The 17,963-nt window shown below is 46.0% G+C and overlaps 1 protein-coding gene across 3 annotated transcripts in view; it reads right to left on the reverse strand.

Moving 5' to 3' along the window:
• med30 (mediator complex subunit 30) overlaps nt 1-17,963 on the reverse strand; it is a 53,114-nt gene that overhangs the window by 21,718 nt on the left and 13,433 nt on the right. For 2 of the 3 annotated variants that reach the window (XR_004411676.1, XM_033019207.1), the window contains exons 3-4: nt 7,883-8,041; nt 3,615-3,725 (exon numbers count right to left, since the gene is read on the reverse strand). Coding sequence is in view for 2 of the 3 variants with exons in the window: in XM_033019207.1 (XP_032875098.1) it covers nt 3,615-3,725; nt 7,883-8,041 (270 nt within the window). In the remaining variant the exon portion in view is untranslated. The remainder of the gene's footprint in view (nt 1-3,614; nt 3,726-7,882; nt 8,042-17,963) is intronic. The other variant, XM_033019208.1, reaches the window with a different exon arrangement.

Below are 17,963 nucleotides of genomic sequence, written 5' to 3' on the forward strand. Positions count from 1 at the left end.
GGACAACTGGTTCACACAGACAGTGGTGCATATGTTGATCAGGCTGCTATGGAAAGTGGTAGAGGCCTGTACAATTATGACATTTAAAAGATACTTGGAAAGGTTTAGAGGGATAAGGGCCAGGAGCGGTCAAATGGAAGTAGCTCGATTAGATGACTGTACGTGCTGGGTTGAAGGGCCTGTTTCAGTGCTTGTCGGCTGTTTGGCTCTATCTCATAAAAAAACATAACTGTACTACGCATGGTCTGGTACATAATGTTTTGTAATTATAAACTTGAGGATCTGGTTTACGTGTTATCAGTAAAGTGAAGGAAATTGATTCTAGATAGAAAATTGTAATGATCGCTTCTGCACAATTTGAATGCTTTGTAGAATGCCATTCACCAACACATCAGTATCTTCCAGGAATCCTCAGGGCTCTTCCATGTCCCCTTGCCCTCTGCCTCCTGCACACTAGTTAATGTCAGACTGCCACACAGGACCCTAAGTCATTTTCTGATTGTGAAGCAGCAAACAACAAAAGAGAAAAGACTTTTGCCTTCCATCACAGTGGGTTCACTGTGATGGATGTTTGTGTGAACTTAATTGTGTGTATGTCTGTAGGACATTGTTTTTGTTTGTATGGCTGTGGAACAAAATTTCGTTTGAGTCTCACTGGGGCTCAAATGACAATAAATGTGTATTGTATATTGTATTGTATTGTAACAGGAGACATCTTTAATAAATTGGAAGTATTCCTTTAACACAGGCAGGTTATGATAAACGCTATTTAGAATGCCATTAAATGAACATGATGGATTATGACTTCTCAGTGATACAAACAGATGCTTAAGCCCCTGTCCCACTTGGGCGACCTCCAACGCGAGTTCTGGCAATCTTGCCCACGACATATAGTCGTGAGAAGATCGCCACGAGGTCGTAGGAGGTCTTTTTCACTCTCCTTCATGGTTGAGAGTGGTCTCCGCGTAGTTGAGGCTTCAGCTGTCGCAGTGTATTTTTCAAGATGTTAAAAATTGACCGCGACTAAAAATAGGTCGCCGTGGGAAAAATCTATACTTTTTTAGTCATAGGTCTAGTCGAAGCCAGTTGTAGTAGGTCGTGATGCTAGTCGTAGGTACTCGAAGGTGGTCGAAGGTAAAAGCTCCGGGGTGAAAAAAAGGTCAGTAGAAAAAAAAAAGGTAATTTAAACAGCACCACGTGACCTCTGTCACTCCAGGGCATGTTCATTCATAGCTGGAGAGTTTGTTGGAGAGGAGACTTGTGTTTTAGAGATGGCACCAAAAAGGCAGCAGCACATAGGGAGGGCACAACCCTAAAAAAAACCTGCCATGCAGGTGTTGCCCACCCAAGAGGAGGAGTGGCAGGAGGTGATTCCACATGAGGTGATAATGCAGGAGGAGGCAGCCCTGCATGAGAGACCCCTGGAGGAGGAGACCAGGGTGGTAGTATATGTCCCCACCACCAGCCCATCCTTCACTGCCTCATTTGAAGGCAGCAAAGCAGCCCTTTCTCCTGTGTCTGACACAGCATCAGAGGCAGATACCCCATTGGTGGTGAGGGCTGGAGGAAGGTTATGCCCTACACCTTCACCAGGGAGCAGGAGGGGGACCTTGAGGAATTGTTCCAGCAGAATGCCATCCTGTACGATAAGGAAAATGAGGGGTACAGGGACAGGGACAAGAATGGCATGCTTGCCAACCACTGCCCCACAAGTGTGTCAAAGCCCAGCCCCACTCTCTAACAGTCATCTGGTGTACTGGGACAGTCCATCACATCATCTCCATTCACCCATTGAGACCTCTTCTTGTGCTCCCTCTTCACCCTTACTCTTCCCCTTCTGCCTTTCTTAATAGGCTGCTGAAGCAAAAGGGCTACTGCCGGTTGCGATGCTAGTTGAAGGTGGTTGCCGGACGTTGCAACCTCCGGCAACCACCTGCAAGCACCTTCAACTAGCATCGCAATCGACTTCGACTAAAAAATTACCGATTTTTAAAACGGCAACCTATTTTTAGTCGCGGCCGGTTTTGAATTTTTTGAAATAATCGCCGGAACATAGAAGCGGAAACCACTTTTACAACCATTAACCATTAGGGAGACTGACAAAAACCTCCGGGAACCGCACGGAAACCTTGGGTGGGGCGCAAAGTCTCCAGAGGTTTCCGTTCACGTTTCCTAAGTGGGACAGGGGCATAACGGTTATATTTTTGTAATCCATTTTTATAGGTGGTGAAATGTGCTATTTTATATGTTAAGGATTGAACTCTTCCGTAAATTATGGAAGATCATGCATGCAATTCTGAATTGACAATTTTCACTAATTTCCCAAATTTCAATAACCTACAAAACATCAGTTCCACTACGATGGATATCAGCGATATTAAAATCTTGGAGAAAAATAAACATCTCTGGCAGTTTCAGCATCATCCACCTCACCCCTGCCTCCACCTTCACCTTAATAAATTGTTCTGGGGAGGGTCATGTGGCGGCTCCAGGTCGCAACCCAATGTCACAACGAACCATCGGCTCTAGAGGGCGGCGTCTTGGTGTGCGAGGCGCTAGTCACGGGGTCGGTACCCGAGTTGGTATTTAAGGCCAGGCAACGCCCGTGACCTTGGAGGAGTAGGGAGCTGAATTGGAGAGGATAAACACGTCTAGTGCACTCAACTCGTGTCCGATTAATTTTTGGCTGGACTCCTTCGCGTCCCCGCCACAATGGATCAGCAGAAGGAAGGATACTTCATTTGTTTTAGGGTTAATTTGCATTTATGAAAAAGAACTAGAATCTCCCCTCCAAAAGAGGTCGATGGGGAACTGTTCTCTAAAGAGGCAACGGAGAAGTATTGTGGTTTCTGGAGAGAGGAACTTTAATGTCCTGACTGGCCATTTCACACTTTGGGGTTTCATTTGCAAGGCAAAATCTGATGCAAGAATAACTATTGATCTGCTTCTAGACTATTCAGTCTAGTGGCAAACCCCGATGAGGAGATATTTTTTAAAAACGTGGTGGCTTGTGGTTTTAAAACAATGCCCAGTTTTATTATTTGAATGTGTCATTGGTACTATCTCGCTGGCAGCTGTAGGATGTACAGACAGGTTCCCATTAGTGATCTACTGGAACAGCTGAAATGGTCAGAGATCCTCCTATTTACGGATTTCAGCAAGCAGAATGTAAACATCAAAAGGACTTTTTATTCTCCCCCATAAACCTTGAACAAAGGATAATCTCCCACAACCTACTTTCTTTTTTTAGACACATCAATAAAATGTAACAACACCAATTATAAGGAAACAGGTGGCACAGCAGTTTATATACATTTCACTCTATTTTTGGAACCCAGCCAGATTAACAGGATGGAATTTCCCTTGCTATTTACAGTATATTGCTGCTGGCTACTAAATCAGACCGATGATCTCAAATTCTAGCAGGTCCTTGTCTGAGAAATGTTGCAACGATGCTAGTGCAGCACCACTTTCTTTCCATCGTTCACTTCCCGATCTCGTTGAGCATAAAACTTTACAGCAAATTATTTCCATCTCGTCTGTCCGCTAATGCTTTTGTAAACTTTAAAACAATTAAAATATACTTGGATAAACCTTTCAAAGTGTTTCTGTACCTTATTTACCTCCACTATTTCCCGCCTCTCTTCACTTGCCAAACGGAGTTGATTTGCCAAGCTATGATCTTCATGTTTTGTACTTTCATCCTCCACATAAGGAATAAGTTGCTTAGGAGATATAAACAAAATATAATTAAACCAGATTCACTTTAAGCATTATGCATTGCCTTCTCAACAGTGAGCACTATTTAACTCATCTCAACTTGTATCTTCAAATGTAACCTTCTGAAATTTCATTATACTCTTTAAACATATACTTGGAAATCAGATTTCAGCTTTTTCGGTGTGCTAAATTATCACATATAATGCTTTGTTTAAGAAGGAACTGCAGATGCTGGAAAAATCCAAGGTAGAAAAAAATGCTGGAGAAACAGCGGGAAAGGCAGCATCTATGGAGTGAAGGAAGAGGTGACGTTTTGGGTCGTGACCCTTCTTCAGACTGAATGCTTTTGTCAACTTGACCCTCACAAAAGATTGCAAAATAGCTGTAAACATGTGTGCATTAGTGAGATCTACACTGAAAAAAAATTAATCATAACCTGTCTGTCGAAGGAATACTTCCAATCTATTAAAGATGCCTCCATTTGCAGCATCACAATCAGAAAATGAATTAGGGTCTTGTGTGGCAGTCTTAAGCCTCTGTCCCACTTACGAGACTTAAACAGCAACCTCTGGTGACCTTGCCCGCCACCGTAGGTTTCCATGAGGTGACAGGAGGTTTTGGTCACTCTCCCTAATGGTCGAAAGTGGTTTCAGCGTGGTCGAGGCTTCATCTTGGTTGCTGCTATTTTTTCATCATGTTTAAAATCGGCCTCGACTAAAAGTAGGTTGCCGTTTTAAAAATCGATAATTTTTTAGTGGCAGGTCGAAGCCGGTTTTCTTCATAGTTGAGGAAAGTTTCAACATATGCGTGGGAGGTGGTAGGAGGTTGCAGTGTACCCACACGCACTCGCATACCTGAAACAACAGACAGGTCTCCCCCGCACAAAGGTTCAGGCAAAGAGATTTGCTTGTGGGAGAACTGGGAAGGGGGAGGGAATGGAGAGAGAGAGAAAGCAAGGGCTATTTGAAGTTGGAGAAGTCAATGTTCATACTGCTGGGGTGTAAGCTACCCAAACGAAATGTGAGGTGGTGTTCCTCCAATTTGCGCTGGGCCTCACTCTGACAATGGAGGTGGCCCAGGACAGAAAGGTCAGATTGGGAATGGGAGGGGGAGTTAAAGTGCTGAGCAACCGGGAGATCAGGTTGGTTAAGGCGGACTGAGCAGAGGTGTTCAGCGAAACAATCGCCGAGCCTGCGCTTGGTCTCGCCGATGTACAGGAGTTGACATATGGAACAGCGGATACAGTAGATGAGGTTGCAGGAGGTGCAAGTGAACCTCTGGCTCACCTGGAAAGACTGTCGGGGTCCTTGGATGGAGTCGGGGGGGGGGGGGGGGGGGGGGGTAAAGGGACAGGTGTTGCATCTCCTGCGGTTGCAGGGGAAAGTACCTGGGGAGGGGGTGGTTTGGGTGGGAAGGGACGTGTTGGCTAGGGAGTTGCAGAGGGAACGGTCTCTGCGGAAAGCAGAAAGGAGTGGAGATGGGAAGATGTGGCCAGTAGTGAGATCCCTTTGGAGGTGGTGAAAATGTTGGAGGATTATAAGCTGTATGCGATGGCTGATGGGGTGGAAGGTGAGGACACGGGGGACCCGGTCCTTGTTATGAAATGGGGGGAGAGGGAGCAACAGCTGAGCTGCGGGATATCGAGGAGACCCTAGTGAGAGCCTCATCTATAATGGAAGAGGGGAACCCCTATGGAAAACCTCATCCTGGGCGTAGATGCTGTGTAGACGGAGGAATTGGGAGTAGGGGATAGAGTCTTTACAGGAAGCAGGGTGGGAAGAAGTGTTATGTAGATAGCTATGGGAGTCAGTGGGTTTGTAGTAGATGTCCGTTGTTCCAGGTGTCAACTCCTGTACATCGGCGAGACCAAGCGCAGGCTCGGGGATCATTTTGTTAAACACCTCCGCTCAGTCTTTTTTGAATATATGTGTCTTTACTAATTACGCAAACTTTAGAAAAACCAAGGCAGAAACTTGGATGAATTAACTAGTTTTTTTCAAATCCGACAGCTCAGAATTTCTGCTCATCTCAAGGAATGCTCACATAAAAGGCAGTCCCAGCTTTACACCATATTGGGATTTGGAACAATTATTTGTAAATTTTAGTACAGGTGCACAACCTTTTATCCAAAGATCCAAATAACGAAAACCTCCGAATAGCGGACATTTTTTCGGTCCTTGAAGAAAGGTCCTTGAAAACGTTCACCGAGGGCGGCCCGCAGAGGTGACAGCGGAACCTCCGGTCGGTCCTCGAAGAAAGGGGAACTAAATCCCCATTCATAAAAGAGAAGGTAAGGGTATAATGCGCGGGAGGGTTAATAATTGACAATATGCTGCTGCCTGCCCGCTGAGTTAAAAAGTTCCCACGGTAGACTCACGATACACAGTGTAGCCTGAGTCTTGCGTGGGAACTTTTTAACTCAGCGGGCAGGCAGCAGCAGATTGTCGCTCCCTTCAGTTTCACCCCACCTACACCCCTCCGCTTCCCGGCCATGTGTGTGACCCCTTCTCTCCCCTCTCCAGCTCCCCGCTCATTGCACCGGCGCGGGGGCTTTGCACTGTCTTCACGTCGGCGATTGCAGCAGGACCGTGCCAGTCACCGGAGACGTCAGGACCAACGGGACACCGACCCCCAGGCCCACTGCAAGCACTGAGATCCCAGAGACCCACAGCCAGCAGCAGCCCAGCCCCGTTCCAACTCCAGAGGAAAACTGCAAACTGGCCAGAGACGTCAGGACCACCAGAAGCCGTTCCCCGAGCTGCGCCCCCTCATCGGGACACCGACCCCCAGGCCCACTGCAAGCACGGAGATCCCAGAGACCCACAGCCAACAGCAGCCCAGCCCAGCCCCGCTCCAACTACAGAGGAACCTGGGTTGCGGATGACGGGGCGCAGCTCAGGGCGTCGTAGGGGCCCATCGGGGAGCGGGTTCCTGTTGGTCCTGACGTCTCCGGCCACCTGCCATCCCCCGGGAACTGTACCGCCCTTGCAGGAGAGTGGGGTTGTTTGCAGTTGCAGAGGGAGGGGGCAAGGGCGGTACAGTTCCCAGTCTCGGCTCCAGTCCAGGGGGGTGGCCGGAGACGTCAGGACCAACGGGACACCGACCCCCAGGCCCACTGCAAGCACGGAGATCCCAGAGACCCACAGCCAGCAGCAACTCCAGCCCAGCCCCGCTCCAACTCCAGAGGAACACGTAGGGGCAGAAGCTGATGGTGTGCAAGGTACGTCTTGTTCTTGGGGTGGCGGATGAGGGGGCGCAGCTCGGGTTGTGGGCAAACTGCCACTTGTCGCCGTAGCGGCCCATCGGGGAGCGGATTCCTCTGGAGTTGGAGGGGGAGGGGGGTATTGTGCTGTTTGATCGCCCCCTGCTATCCCAGGGACAGGGAGACACAGCGGCTTTTTAGACTGGTGGGCAATCACTTCCAAAGTTCTGCCCACACAGTCAGTACACCTCTCCTACACTGCATTTCATACAAACATTTATTCTGCAAGAAAAAACTACATTGAAGACTCAAACTCGCGACCGAGTAACTGCCGGGATCAAGGCGCAAACTCGCGACCTTGCGGATATGAGCCGAGCACTCTACCACTGAGCCAGCCATTAAAATCTACGCTAAAAAATTTCCATTCCGAAGGCCGATAAATTCTGAATTACGAAAAGTGTCTGGTCCCAAGGCTTTCGGATAAAAGGTTGTGCACCTGTACCAAGATGCAGGGGTTATTATCCAAAATGCAGTGGTTTACTTAGCACAGCACTGAAACTCTTTGTGTAAATTAAATGTTCGTATTTTGCACACACATTTCATGATTGTAGACAGATTTGTTGATTCAAGTTAATTTGCTGCACCCATGGCTACAAGGGATGGTTCAATGGTCCTTTATTGTCACGTGTACCATTTAAGGTACAGTGAAATTTAATTTACCATAGTCATACCAGAAAAAAGCAACAAGACACACAACTACATAAAAGTTAACATAAACATCCTCCACTGTGGCTCCCCCACATTCCTCACTGTGATGGAAGGCAATAAAGTCTTATCTTCTTTCCTCCTTTTCTCCTGCAGATGGGGCAGTCGAACCATCTGGACAAGGTAACAGCAAAAAGCCGCTCCTCCTTACGTTTCATTTAGCATGGGTTGGGTCCCACTTCAGCTGCTTCTTACCTCCATTGAGACAGGATCTAAACCGGCACAGTTTTCATTGCACTTGTCATAAACCAGTCGCAACTTCCTGAAGAGCACAGACAGCTGGCGAAGGTGCTCTTGCAGTTTCCCCTGCCTATCCTGGTGGGTGGCAACGTGATATGACACACCATTTGGCAGCTGCAATGCAGAAAGCAGAAATTGAAGTATTTACTGTACAAAAATAAATCATCACTTCATTAGCTGCAGGCAACCATTACAAATCCTTCAGAACATCCCAAACAGTACTACTTGGAATTATTAAATTATTCAGGACAAGTCAATATGCATTATGAAAGATATTTATTGATTTTTTATCTCTGAGGTTCGCCACTGACATTGAGCTTTAGCTGAGTGTAAGCATAAACTTCAATGGGACAGTCAAATGGTGAGCATACAAACAGAAAAAAAATAACTTCCCTGCCAGAAGAGCAGGATGTTTTTCTTAGCTGAGATGCAGGCAGCAGGAAAACTGATGACAATCCAAATGTTTGTTCCAATTCTACTTTTTCCTGACACATTAAACCGACCAGACCTGATTCACATCTTCCACCCTGGCGCCAGTCCTTCTGTCAGACCTATTCATGTTTTTCCCTGGAATTTCCACAGCTCAGACCTGGCACGGTCACTGGCTTGAGCCAGCAGCACTGTCCTCTGTCCTGTGGCCCCTGTGCTGCACCAGTTGGCTCACAGACTTCTGACTTTTTTTCTTATTGAAAGATACAGTTTGGAATCCGGCTACTCGGCCTGAGGCCACAATGACCATCGATCAACCCTTTCTATATTATTCTACTGTTGCATCCACACCCTACACATCAGGGGCAGTCGAGCAGACACCAATTGACCGTACAAATCTGCACCTTGTTGAGGTGTGGGAGGAAAGCGGAGGAGCTGGAGGAGGCTCACCAGTCACTGGGAGAATGTGCAAACTCCACATAAACAGCACTTGAGGTCAGGATCAAACCCAGGTCTTTGGCGGCGTGAGGCAGCAGCTCCTCCAACCGTGCCGCCCTTAAAGGCAGGTCTCTAGCTTGCTGAGCCTGTGCAAGATCTCATTTATAAACAGGCCCTATTGAAAATAATTGGATTAAATGGAATTCATGGTTGATTTTTCGACAGTATTTGATTCAATTCAGTAGGTGTATGTGAGTGTTTTTATTAAATTATCTTAATTTTTTTTTTGTGAAAAATAGCACTGTGAAAAATAGCATTTTTATTGAGGTAGTAGGTAGGTAGCCCAAGGCTGGTTGCAGCCCAAGGATCAGAAGCATGTGGGGAACCAGGGGTGGACTGCTGCCTGATACAACATGGTGCCAGGTCACAGTCTGAAATACTTTTTTCCTCAATCGACCAATGGCCCTTTTGGCTGTAGAGTCACTGTGAACAGCTCATGGGATCTGGACCAACTCAATCCAGCCAAGTAACACTATCATGACGTGACTGACAACATATTCTGCGACACCCATAGCCTTCAAAAGTTGTTATAAATCAGCTGTCTCTCCGAAACACTGGCCATATTCACCACAAACAGGCCCTATAGCTTTGAAAAACCAGAGGGCAGAGAAAGAAAAGGCTGGAGGATTGTTGAGGGAAAGAATAGTTCTGATATAAACTGTGGAATCTCCCAGCGAAGACCAGCAACATACCGTTATTTGACACGTTAAGTGGACAGGACTTGGATAAAAGATCCATTCTTTTGTTATCGTGTAACAATCTTAGATTCTGTCCAAAATTGTGCAGAGTCCCAAGTGAACCAAGATGGACCCATTTTCAATTTAAACTAGTTCATATTAATAAGGGAAAAAACGACCACTCTGCGAGACTTAGGATGAAGGATCGGTTGCTCAGGTTCCCATTTTAGGATCACATGGCAATGGGGAAAGTACTGAGAGGAAGGTGGGGATGGAGATCCGTGCTTTCACTGGGGTCAGGAAGGATGCTGGAGACCAAAGCTTTCACTGTGGGTCACAGTGTGTGTCATAAGCAATGGCAGGACAGGGCTGTGCTGTTGATGGTACAGTGCGATAGACTTACATCACAGGTGTGTAACTTCAGCATAACATTGGGAGGACTTTGTTATTCTGGGATTGCCCAACTACAGTCACTCTGGCGTCAATGTTATCAAAGTTCCTGCACAGTGGTCCAAGAAGAATACAGAGCAGTGGTAACATCCTGTGGAGTCACGAGCTGCCTCAGGGGTACAAGGGCGATTCCGAAATTGAATATATTTAAAAAAATAAAACTGGAAATATTTAACAGTATGAAGAGAAAGAGAACCAACATATCAGACTAAAGACCCCACATCCCAGTTGGTGGCTAGCCTACCTTTCAAAGATGGAGACAGCGCGATCCAGAGAAGGATGGGACTAGTCAGAGATGGACCATGTGACGGTGAGGGCAGGATGGAAATTGGCTGCAGGAGTAATGGAAATTGTCGAGTTCAGCCCAAGTACAAAGGCAGCACCAAAGCAGTCATTGATGTGCTGGGAAACGAGTGGAGGGAGTCATCCCAGGTAGGACTGAAACAACGAAACTTCCACAAAGCCCACAATAAGATAATAGGCAGAATTTAGGCCCTTGTGAGAGCTCATAGCTGTACCTTTAATCTGGAGAAAATGAGTGGAGTTGAAGGGGAAATTGTACATTGTGGGAACTCCAGGATGGTGTGTTGCCTCCTTGGTGCCAGGATCCAGGAAGTCTCGGAGTGGCTGCACGGCATCCTCAAGAGTGAGGTGGAGCAGCCGGAGGTTGTTATGCATGTTGGCAGAAATGATATAGGTCGGAAGAGGAAGGAGGTTCTGCAAAAAGAATTTACAAAATTGGGTAGAAGACTGAAAAGCAGTAGCTACAGGGTAGCGCTCAGGATTGCTTCCGGTACCTCGTGGTGGTGAAGGTAAGAATAGGAAGATAGGGGAAATGAATGTGTAGCTGAGGAGTTGGTGCAGGGGGCAGGGATTCAGATTTCTGGATCATTAGGATTTCTTCTGGGGCAGGGGTGACCTGTATAAAAGGGACGGGCTGCACCTAAACTGGAGGGGGAGCAACATCCTTGCGCGCAGGTTTGCTAATGCTACACGGGAGGGTTTAAACTAGATTGGTAGAAGGGTGGGATCTCGTGCAGGACAGAGGCACGTGAGAGGCTAGAAGTTGGTATGGAGGGTGGTGTGGACAGAATAAGTAGGTGAAAGGCAGAGAGCGGGGAGGAGGGTTGGTTTAAACTGCACGTATTTTAATGCAAGAGGCCTGACAGGCAAGGCAGATGAGCTTAGGGCGTGGATAGATACGAGCGACTGGGAAGTTGTAACCATGACTGAAACCTGGTTAAGGGAGGGGCAGGACCGGCAGCTGAATGTTCCGGGGTACAGGTGCTTCAGGAGAGACAGGGGTGTGCTGTTGATGGTACAGTGCGATAGACAGAGGAGGAGGGGTTGCGTTGTTGGTTAAGGAGAATGTCTATCCTGTGGTCAGAGGTGGCATTACAACGGTTCGTCTAGTGTAGCTAGAGGAACAAGGGATAATTATCTTGTTGGGGGTGTAGTACAGACCCCCGAACAGTCAACGGGAATTAGAAGAACAAATGTGGCTGGAGATTGCAGACAGCTGCAGGTTAAATAAGGTTGTTGTAGTAGGGGAAATCATAGTGTGAAGGGTTCAGATGGGGTGCAATTCCACAAAAGTGTTCAGGAGAGTTTTCTCAAGCAATATGTAGAGGTCCCCACATGTGAGAGGGCAACGCTGCATCTAGTATTGGGAAATTGGGAAAAGCAAGTTAATGAAGTGTTTGTGGAAGAGCCTTTTGGGACCAGTGACCACAGTTTGATTAGGTTTAAGATAGTTATGGATAGGGTCAGAGAGGGTCCACGTGTTAAAATGCTCAACTGGGGCAAGGCCAACTTTGAGGGTATGAGAGAAGGTCTCGCTCAGAAGTGCCGGAAGACTGAAGGGTGGCAAATGTTGTACCTCTTTTCAAGAAGGGCTGCAGGAAAAATGCTGGGAACTATAGGCCGGTGAGCTTAACATCAGTAATTGGTAAGTTACTGGAGAGTATTCTGAGGGATAGGATATACAGGCATTTGAATGGGCAATGGCTGATTAGGGAAAGTCAGCATGATTTTGTATGTGGGAGGTCGTGTCTCACAAATCTGATTGAGTTTTTAGAAGATGTGACCAAAATGGTTGATGAGGGCAGAGCTGTAGATGTTGTGTACATGGACTTCAGTAAGCCTTTCGACAAGGTTCCACATGGTAGGCTGCTCTGGAAGGTTAGCTTGCATGGGATCCAAGGAGAGATAGCTGAATGGATAGCAAATTGGCTCCATGGACAGAAGCAGAGGGTGACAGTGGAAGATTGCTTCTCAGACTGGATGCCTATGATTAGTGGTGTCCCTCAGGGTTCAGTGCTGGGCCCGTTACTGTTTATCATCTACATCAATGATTTGGATGAGAACATTCAAGGCAAGATTAGCAAGTTTGATGATGATAAAACAGTTAGTGGTTTTGCAGATAGTGAAGATGGTTGTGAACAATTGCAGCAGGATCGATTGGTCAGGTGGGCAGAGGAATGGTTGATGGAATTTAATACAGAGAAGTGTGAGGTGTTGCATTTTGGGATGTTGAACAAGGGTAGGACTTACACAGTAAATAGTATGCCTCTGGGTAGTGTTGTAGAGTAGAGGGATCTAGGAGTACAGGTGCATGGTTCCTTGAAGGTCAAGTCGCAGGTAGATAAGGTAAAACTTTGGCCTTCATCAGTCAGACTATTGAGTATAGAAGTTGGGAGTTCATGTTCCAGTTGCATAAGACGATAGTGAGACCACATTTAGAATACTGTGTTCAGTTCTGGGCACCATGTTATAAGAAATATATTGTCAAGCTTGAAAGGGTTCAGAAAAGATTAATGAGGATGTTGCCAGGACTAGAGGGTGTGAGCTGTAGGGAGAGGTTGAGTGGGCTGGGTCTCTATTCCGTGGAGCGCAGGAGGATGAAGGGAGATCTTATAGAGATATACAAAATCATGAGAGGAATAGATCGGGTAGATGCACAGATATTTTGCCCAAAGTAGGGGAATTGAGGACCAGAGGATATAGGTTTAAGGTGAAGGGGAAAAGATTTAATAGGAATCCGAGGGGTAACTTTTTCACACAAAGGGTGTTGGGTATCTGGAACAAGCTGCCAGAGGAGGTAGTTGAGGCTGGGACTATCGCATTGTTTAAGAAACAGATAGACAGGTACATGGATAGGACAGGTTTGGAGGGATATGGACTAAGCGCAGGCAAGTGGGACTTGTGTAGCTGGGACATTGTTGGCTGGTGTGGGCGAGTTGGGCCGAAGGGCCTGTTTCCAAACTGTATCACTCTGTGACTAAGTTTAGCCAGGCAAATTAGCATATTGGAGGGGAACTGGTTGGGACTCTGCCCCAGGAATAAGCAGAGGGCCCTCAGGCCATCCTTATGTGGGATGGAGCTGTAAAGGGATTGTATATCTATGCCTCTATGAGGGCAGCAGTGGTGTCGCAAATAAAATTGGGAAGGAACTGGACCATTCAAGGCAAATAGAAATGTTTGATGGGGTAAAAGCAGGCTGAAATAAGGTGTCTCAGTGCAGTCGACGAAGGGTCTTCAAACTGGAAAATGAACTCGGTTTTCCCTCCCATAGATCCAGCCTGATCTGTTCACTATTTCCAGCATTTTCTGCTTCTGAGGTTCCCTGCTAAATTTTGGATTGGTATGAAATAACTGCCAATTTTGCATTTCACTCTGAAAAAGAAAATGGATGTCTATTGCATGAACACTAGGGGGGGGGGGGAGCATTATGCAATTATATTTCACAGCAGTTAGGAACTGTATTAACTCATCACATTGACAGCATGTGAACATCAGCTGCATAACAAATTCAATAACCTCAGTGAACATAATGAGTGGCTGCATAATCACCCCTGTATGATATAATATGCTTTTCAGGAGCAATGAACACCAATCTGGATTTTAAAATAGTATAACAATTAGAAATTAGAAATGTTTACACAAGAAATGGTTGAAGAAGAGCACAAAAGATTTAAGGTGAAAAAGAGCTGACTTCTGTGGAAGAGGATCCAAGCCAATGTCATACCCTGAAATTTTAGTTTACCTTTATCTTATTTAAATAAAATCCTCAGGAATTTATAATCCAATTTTACTGCACAAAAGGGATCACATGGGATTTCTGTCGTCACTGTGCTGAAAGGCTCAACTGGCATCTGGAACTCACCATACTTAGTGAAAGATCCATAAGCTACATTTTAGGTTGCCAGGCAATTAACAAAATACCAGGTTGCCAAGGGACGTGCAATGAAAGTTCTGTGGATTCCTCGCAAAAATCCTGGCAACATGAAGATTTATTTTTATGTTATTGACAGGACATGTTCAATGTCAGCAAAGGAAATGATTTTCGGAGCATTTCCCAGGATGCCAACTGTTAAACAATCCAAAGTACAATCAAGGGAAGTGTGAAGTTTTGTTAAAATTGGGCAATATTAACAGCTGTCAAATTAACAAGAAATCAGCAGTAAAAAATTAGTGACCATTGCACCTTTAAACATCAAGTGCCTCATGTAGATGCTTTTGATGGTGACACATGGAATCTACTTAAACTTTCAAGGATGTAGAGGCCCTGGCAGGTCTTCTTCATGACCACATTCATGTGTGAGGTGCCAGATGTCCTCAAAGCTGAGTGGCAATGCCCTGAGCAGAGGCTAGGCGGGAACTGTACCGTTGGTAACGTGGGTGTGTTAGAACAAGCCCCATTCACAAAACCTCTTGAAAGCCGGATAAACACTCTCCCCAACTTTACCATCTCTTTACGCTACCCAGATTTTACAGAATATCTCTGACATTCAAAACCATTGAAAACCTGTTAACAAACTTTACTTTTAAAACGTGGATCACATTTGAAAGGTGGAAATCCTAAAAAAAAAAAAGACTAATTTAAATCCTTTAACATGCCGGAAATAAATGTTATAGAAATTAAATTAATATTTTTCTTCCCAGCAACCACACAATTGGCCTTCCAATAACTGGGGATTTGGATCCCCCTTCAGGTTAAATGTAGCAAGGGATCAGTTTATAGCTCCCATCAGATACAGACTGGGAAATCTCAGCAAGTTCCACAGATTCCTTGAGAAACAGGTTGAGATATGCTGGCAACTCCATGGGCTGTACATTTTAAGGTGTTGTTTGACATACCCTAATGTCCAGAGCTGAAACTGCATATCATTTTTTTTTAATACACTCATTACTTTGATCAAACAAAAAAAAAAATCACCTGACAGCTCTTGCAATGGATAATGGTTTCATATAAAATAAGATAAAGCACTCCACCTCCTGGCACAAAGGGGAAAATGTTAAACATTCATACAATTAAAATGAATGAATAGTAAACTGCACCGAGATCACAGCCAACATTCCCAATATGCACCATCAGCAGACATTACCAAGAATGCAAGTTTGTATAATGTGCTTTAACTGTTGCAAAACTTGAGTAACTAAATGGTGAAATGTGGATTGTTTGTGTTGGTGGCGGTGTACATTTATTATGCTGTCAAAAGTAAAAGGATCTGACAAAATGTATACCAGGACGTTTTTGGAAGCATGGGAAGATGTTGCTGGGGTCCGTGCAGAGATTTTTGTGATGGACCAGAAGACTGGAGGATGGAGGTACTTGTGCCTTTTACTAAAGAAGGGTTACAAGAATGAGCCAGATAACTGATATGGTGAGTCTAACATCAGTGGTGAGAAAGTTACTGCAGGGGATTCTGAGAGACAGAATCCATCTGCATTTGGGAAGGCAAGGATTTTCAGTTTAGTTTAGTTTAGAGATGAAGCGTGGAAACAGGCCCTTCGGCCCACCGAGTCCGCACCGACCAACGACCCCCATGCATTAACATTATCCGACACACACTAGGGATAATTTACATTCATACCAAGCCAATTAACCTACAAACCTGCATGTCTTTGAAGTGTGGGAGAAAACCAAAGATCTCGGAGAAAACGCACATGGTCACGGGGAGAACGCACCAACTCTGTGCAGACAGCACCCGTAGTCGGGATAGAATCCAGGTCTCTGGCGCTGTAAGGCAGCAACTCTGCCGCTGCCCCAATGATTAGAGAAAATCAGCATGCGTTTGTGTATGGTGAATTGTCCCACGAGTTTTTTTGAGGAGGTTACTAAGAGGATAAACAAGGACAGAGTGGTAAATGTTATCTACATTGACTTTAACAATGCTTTTTGACATAGTCCCACATGGTAGATTGATCCAGAAGACCATATGGGATCCAGGATGATCATGCTATGTAATACCAAACTAGCTTGGTGAAAGAAGTCAGAGGCTGGTAGTGGAGAGTTGTTTTTCAGTTTGGAGGCCTGTGACCAGTGGTATGATGCAGGGATCAATGCTGGGTCATCTGCTGTTTGTCATAAACATTAACAATTTGGAGGAGAGCATAGGTGGCATAATTAGGAATTTGCAGTTGACACCAAAATTAGTTGTGCGGTGGTTAGCGAAGAAGATTGTCTAAGATTACAATAGGATCAAGATCAATTGGGAAGAGAGCAAAGGACAGATGGAATTCAACTCAGAAAGTGTTAAATTATGTCTTTTAAGAAGATTTTTTTAAAAAGCAAGATATACACAGTGAGTGACCAGGCCCTTGGGAGTGTTGTAGAACAGCATTTAAAAGATATTTGAATAGGTTCGTGTATAGGAAGGATTTCGAGAAAAGCAGGCAAATAATGGCTTGCTCAGGAAGGCATCTTGGTTGAAATGGATGAGTTGGGCTGATGGTTTATTTCTGTGCTGTACATCTCCATGATGCACAGTAGCGCATCTGATAAATGTGTTGCCTCAAAGCACCAGACACCCGGGCTTGATCCTGACCTCAGGTTCTGTCTGTACGGAGTTTGCGCATTCTCCCTGTGCCCATGTGGGTCTCATCCAAGTGCTCCTTTCCTCCCTTATTCCAAAGACGTGCGGGTTTGTAGGCTAATTGGCCCTAGTATATAGGAAGTGAATGCAAAAAAGGATAACGTAGAACCACTGTGAACGGGTGATCAATGGTCGGTGTGGACTCGGTGGGCCGAAGGGTCTGTTTCCATGCCATGTCCCCAAACTAAAAGCCAAACTGAACATCAACAAGGCGCCAACTCTCAGACACCTCCTCCTACTTATCCTTGGACCATGGCCCCACATACGAGCACCAGGCCATTATCTCAAACACCATCACTGGCTTCATCACTTCCACATACAACAGATAATCCTCCGACATTTTCGCCACCTCCAACGGGATCCCACCACTGGCCACATCTTCCCATCTCCTCCCCTTTCGGCTTTCCGCAGAGAACGCTCCCCCCGTAACTCCCTGGTCAATTCGTCCCTTCCCACCCAAACCACCCCCTCCCCTCGTACTTTCCCTTGCAACCACAGGAAATGCTACACTTGTCGCTTTACCTCCCCTCTGGACTCCATCCAAAGACCTAAACAGTCTTTCCAGGTACGGCAGAGGCTCACCTGCACCTCCTCCAACCTCATCTATTGCATCCGCTGTTCTAGGTGTCAGCTGCTCTACATCGTTGAGACCAAGCGTAGGCTTGGCGATCGCTTCGCCCAACACCTTCGCGCAGTTCGCGATAACCAAACTGATCTCCAGGTGGCTCAGCACTTCAACTCCCCCTCCCATTCCCAATCCGACCTTTCTGTCCTGGGCCTCCTCCATGGCCAGAGTGAGTCCCACCGTAAATTGGAGGAGCAGCACCTCATATTTCGCTTGGGTAGTTTACACCCCAGCAGTATGAACATTGACATCTCTAATTTCAGGTAGTCCCTGCTTTCTCCCTCTTTCCCCTCACCTTCCAAGCTCTCCCACAGCCCACTGTCTCCGCCTCTTCCATGTTTCTTCCCGCCCCCACCACCCCAACAGTCTGAAGGGTCTCGACCCGAAAAGTCATCCTTTCCTTCGCTCCATATATGCTGCCTCACCCGCTGAGATTCTCCAGCCTTTTTATCTACCTTCGATTTTTCCAGCATCTGCAG

The sequence above is a fragment of the Amblyraja radiata genome, chromosome 4, assembly GCF_010909765.2.
Source record: "Amblyraja radiata isolate CabotCenter1 chromosome 4, sAmbRad1.1.pri, whole genome shotgun sequence".
In the NCBI taxonomy this organism is placed as follows: Eukaryota; Metazoa; Chordata; class Chondrichthyes; order Rajiformes; family Rajidae; genus Amblyraja; species Amblyraja radiata.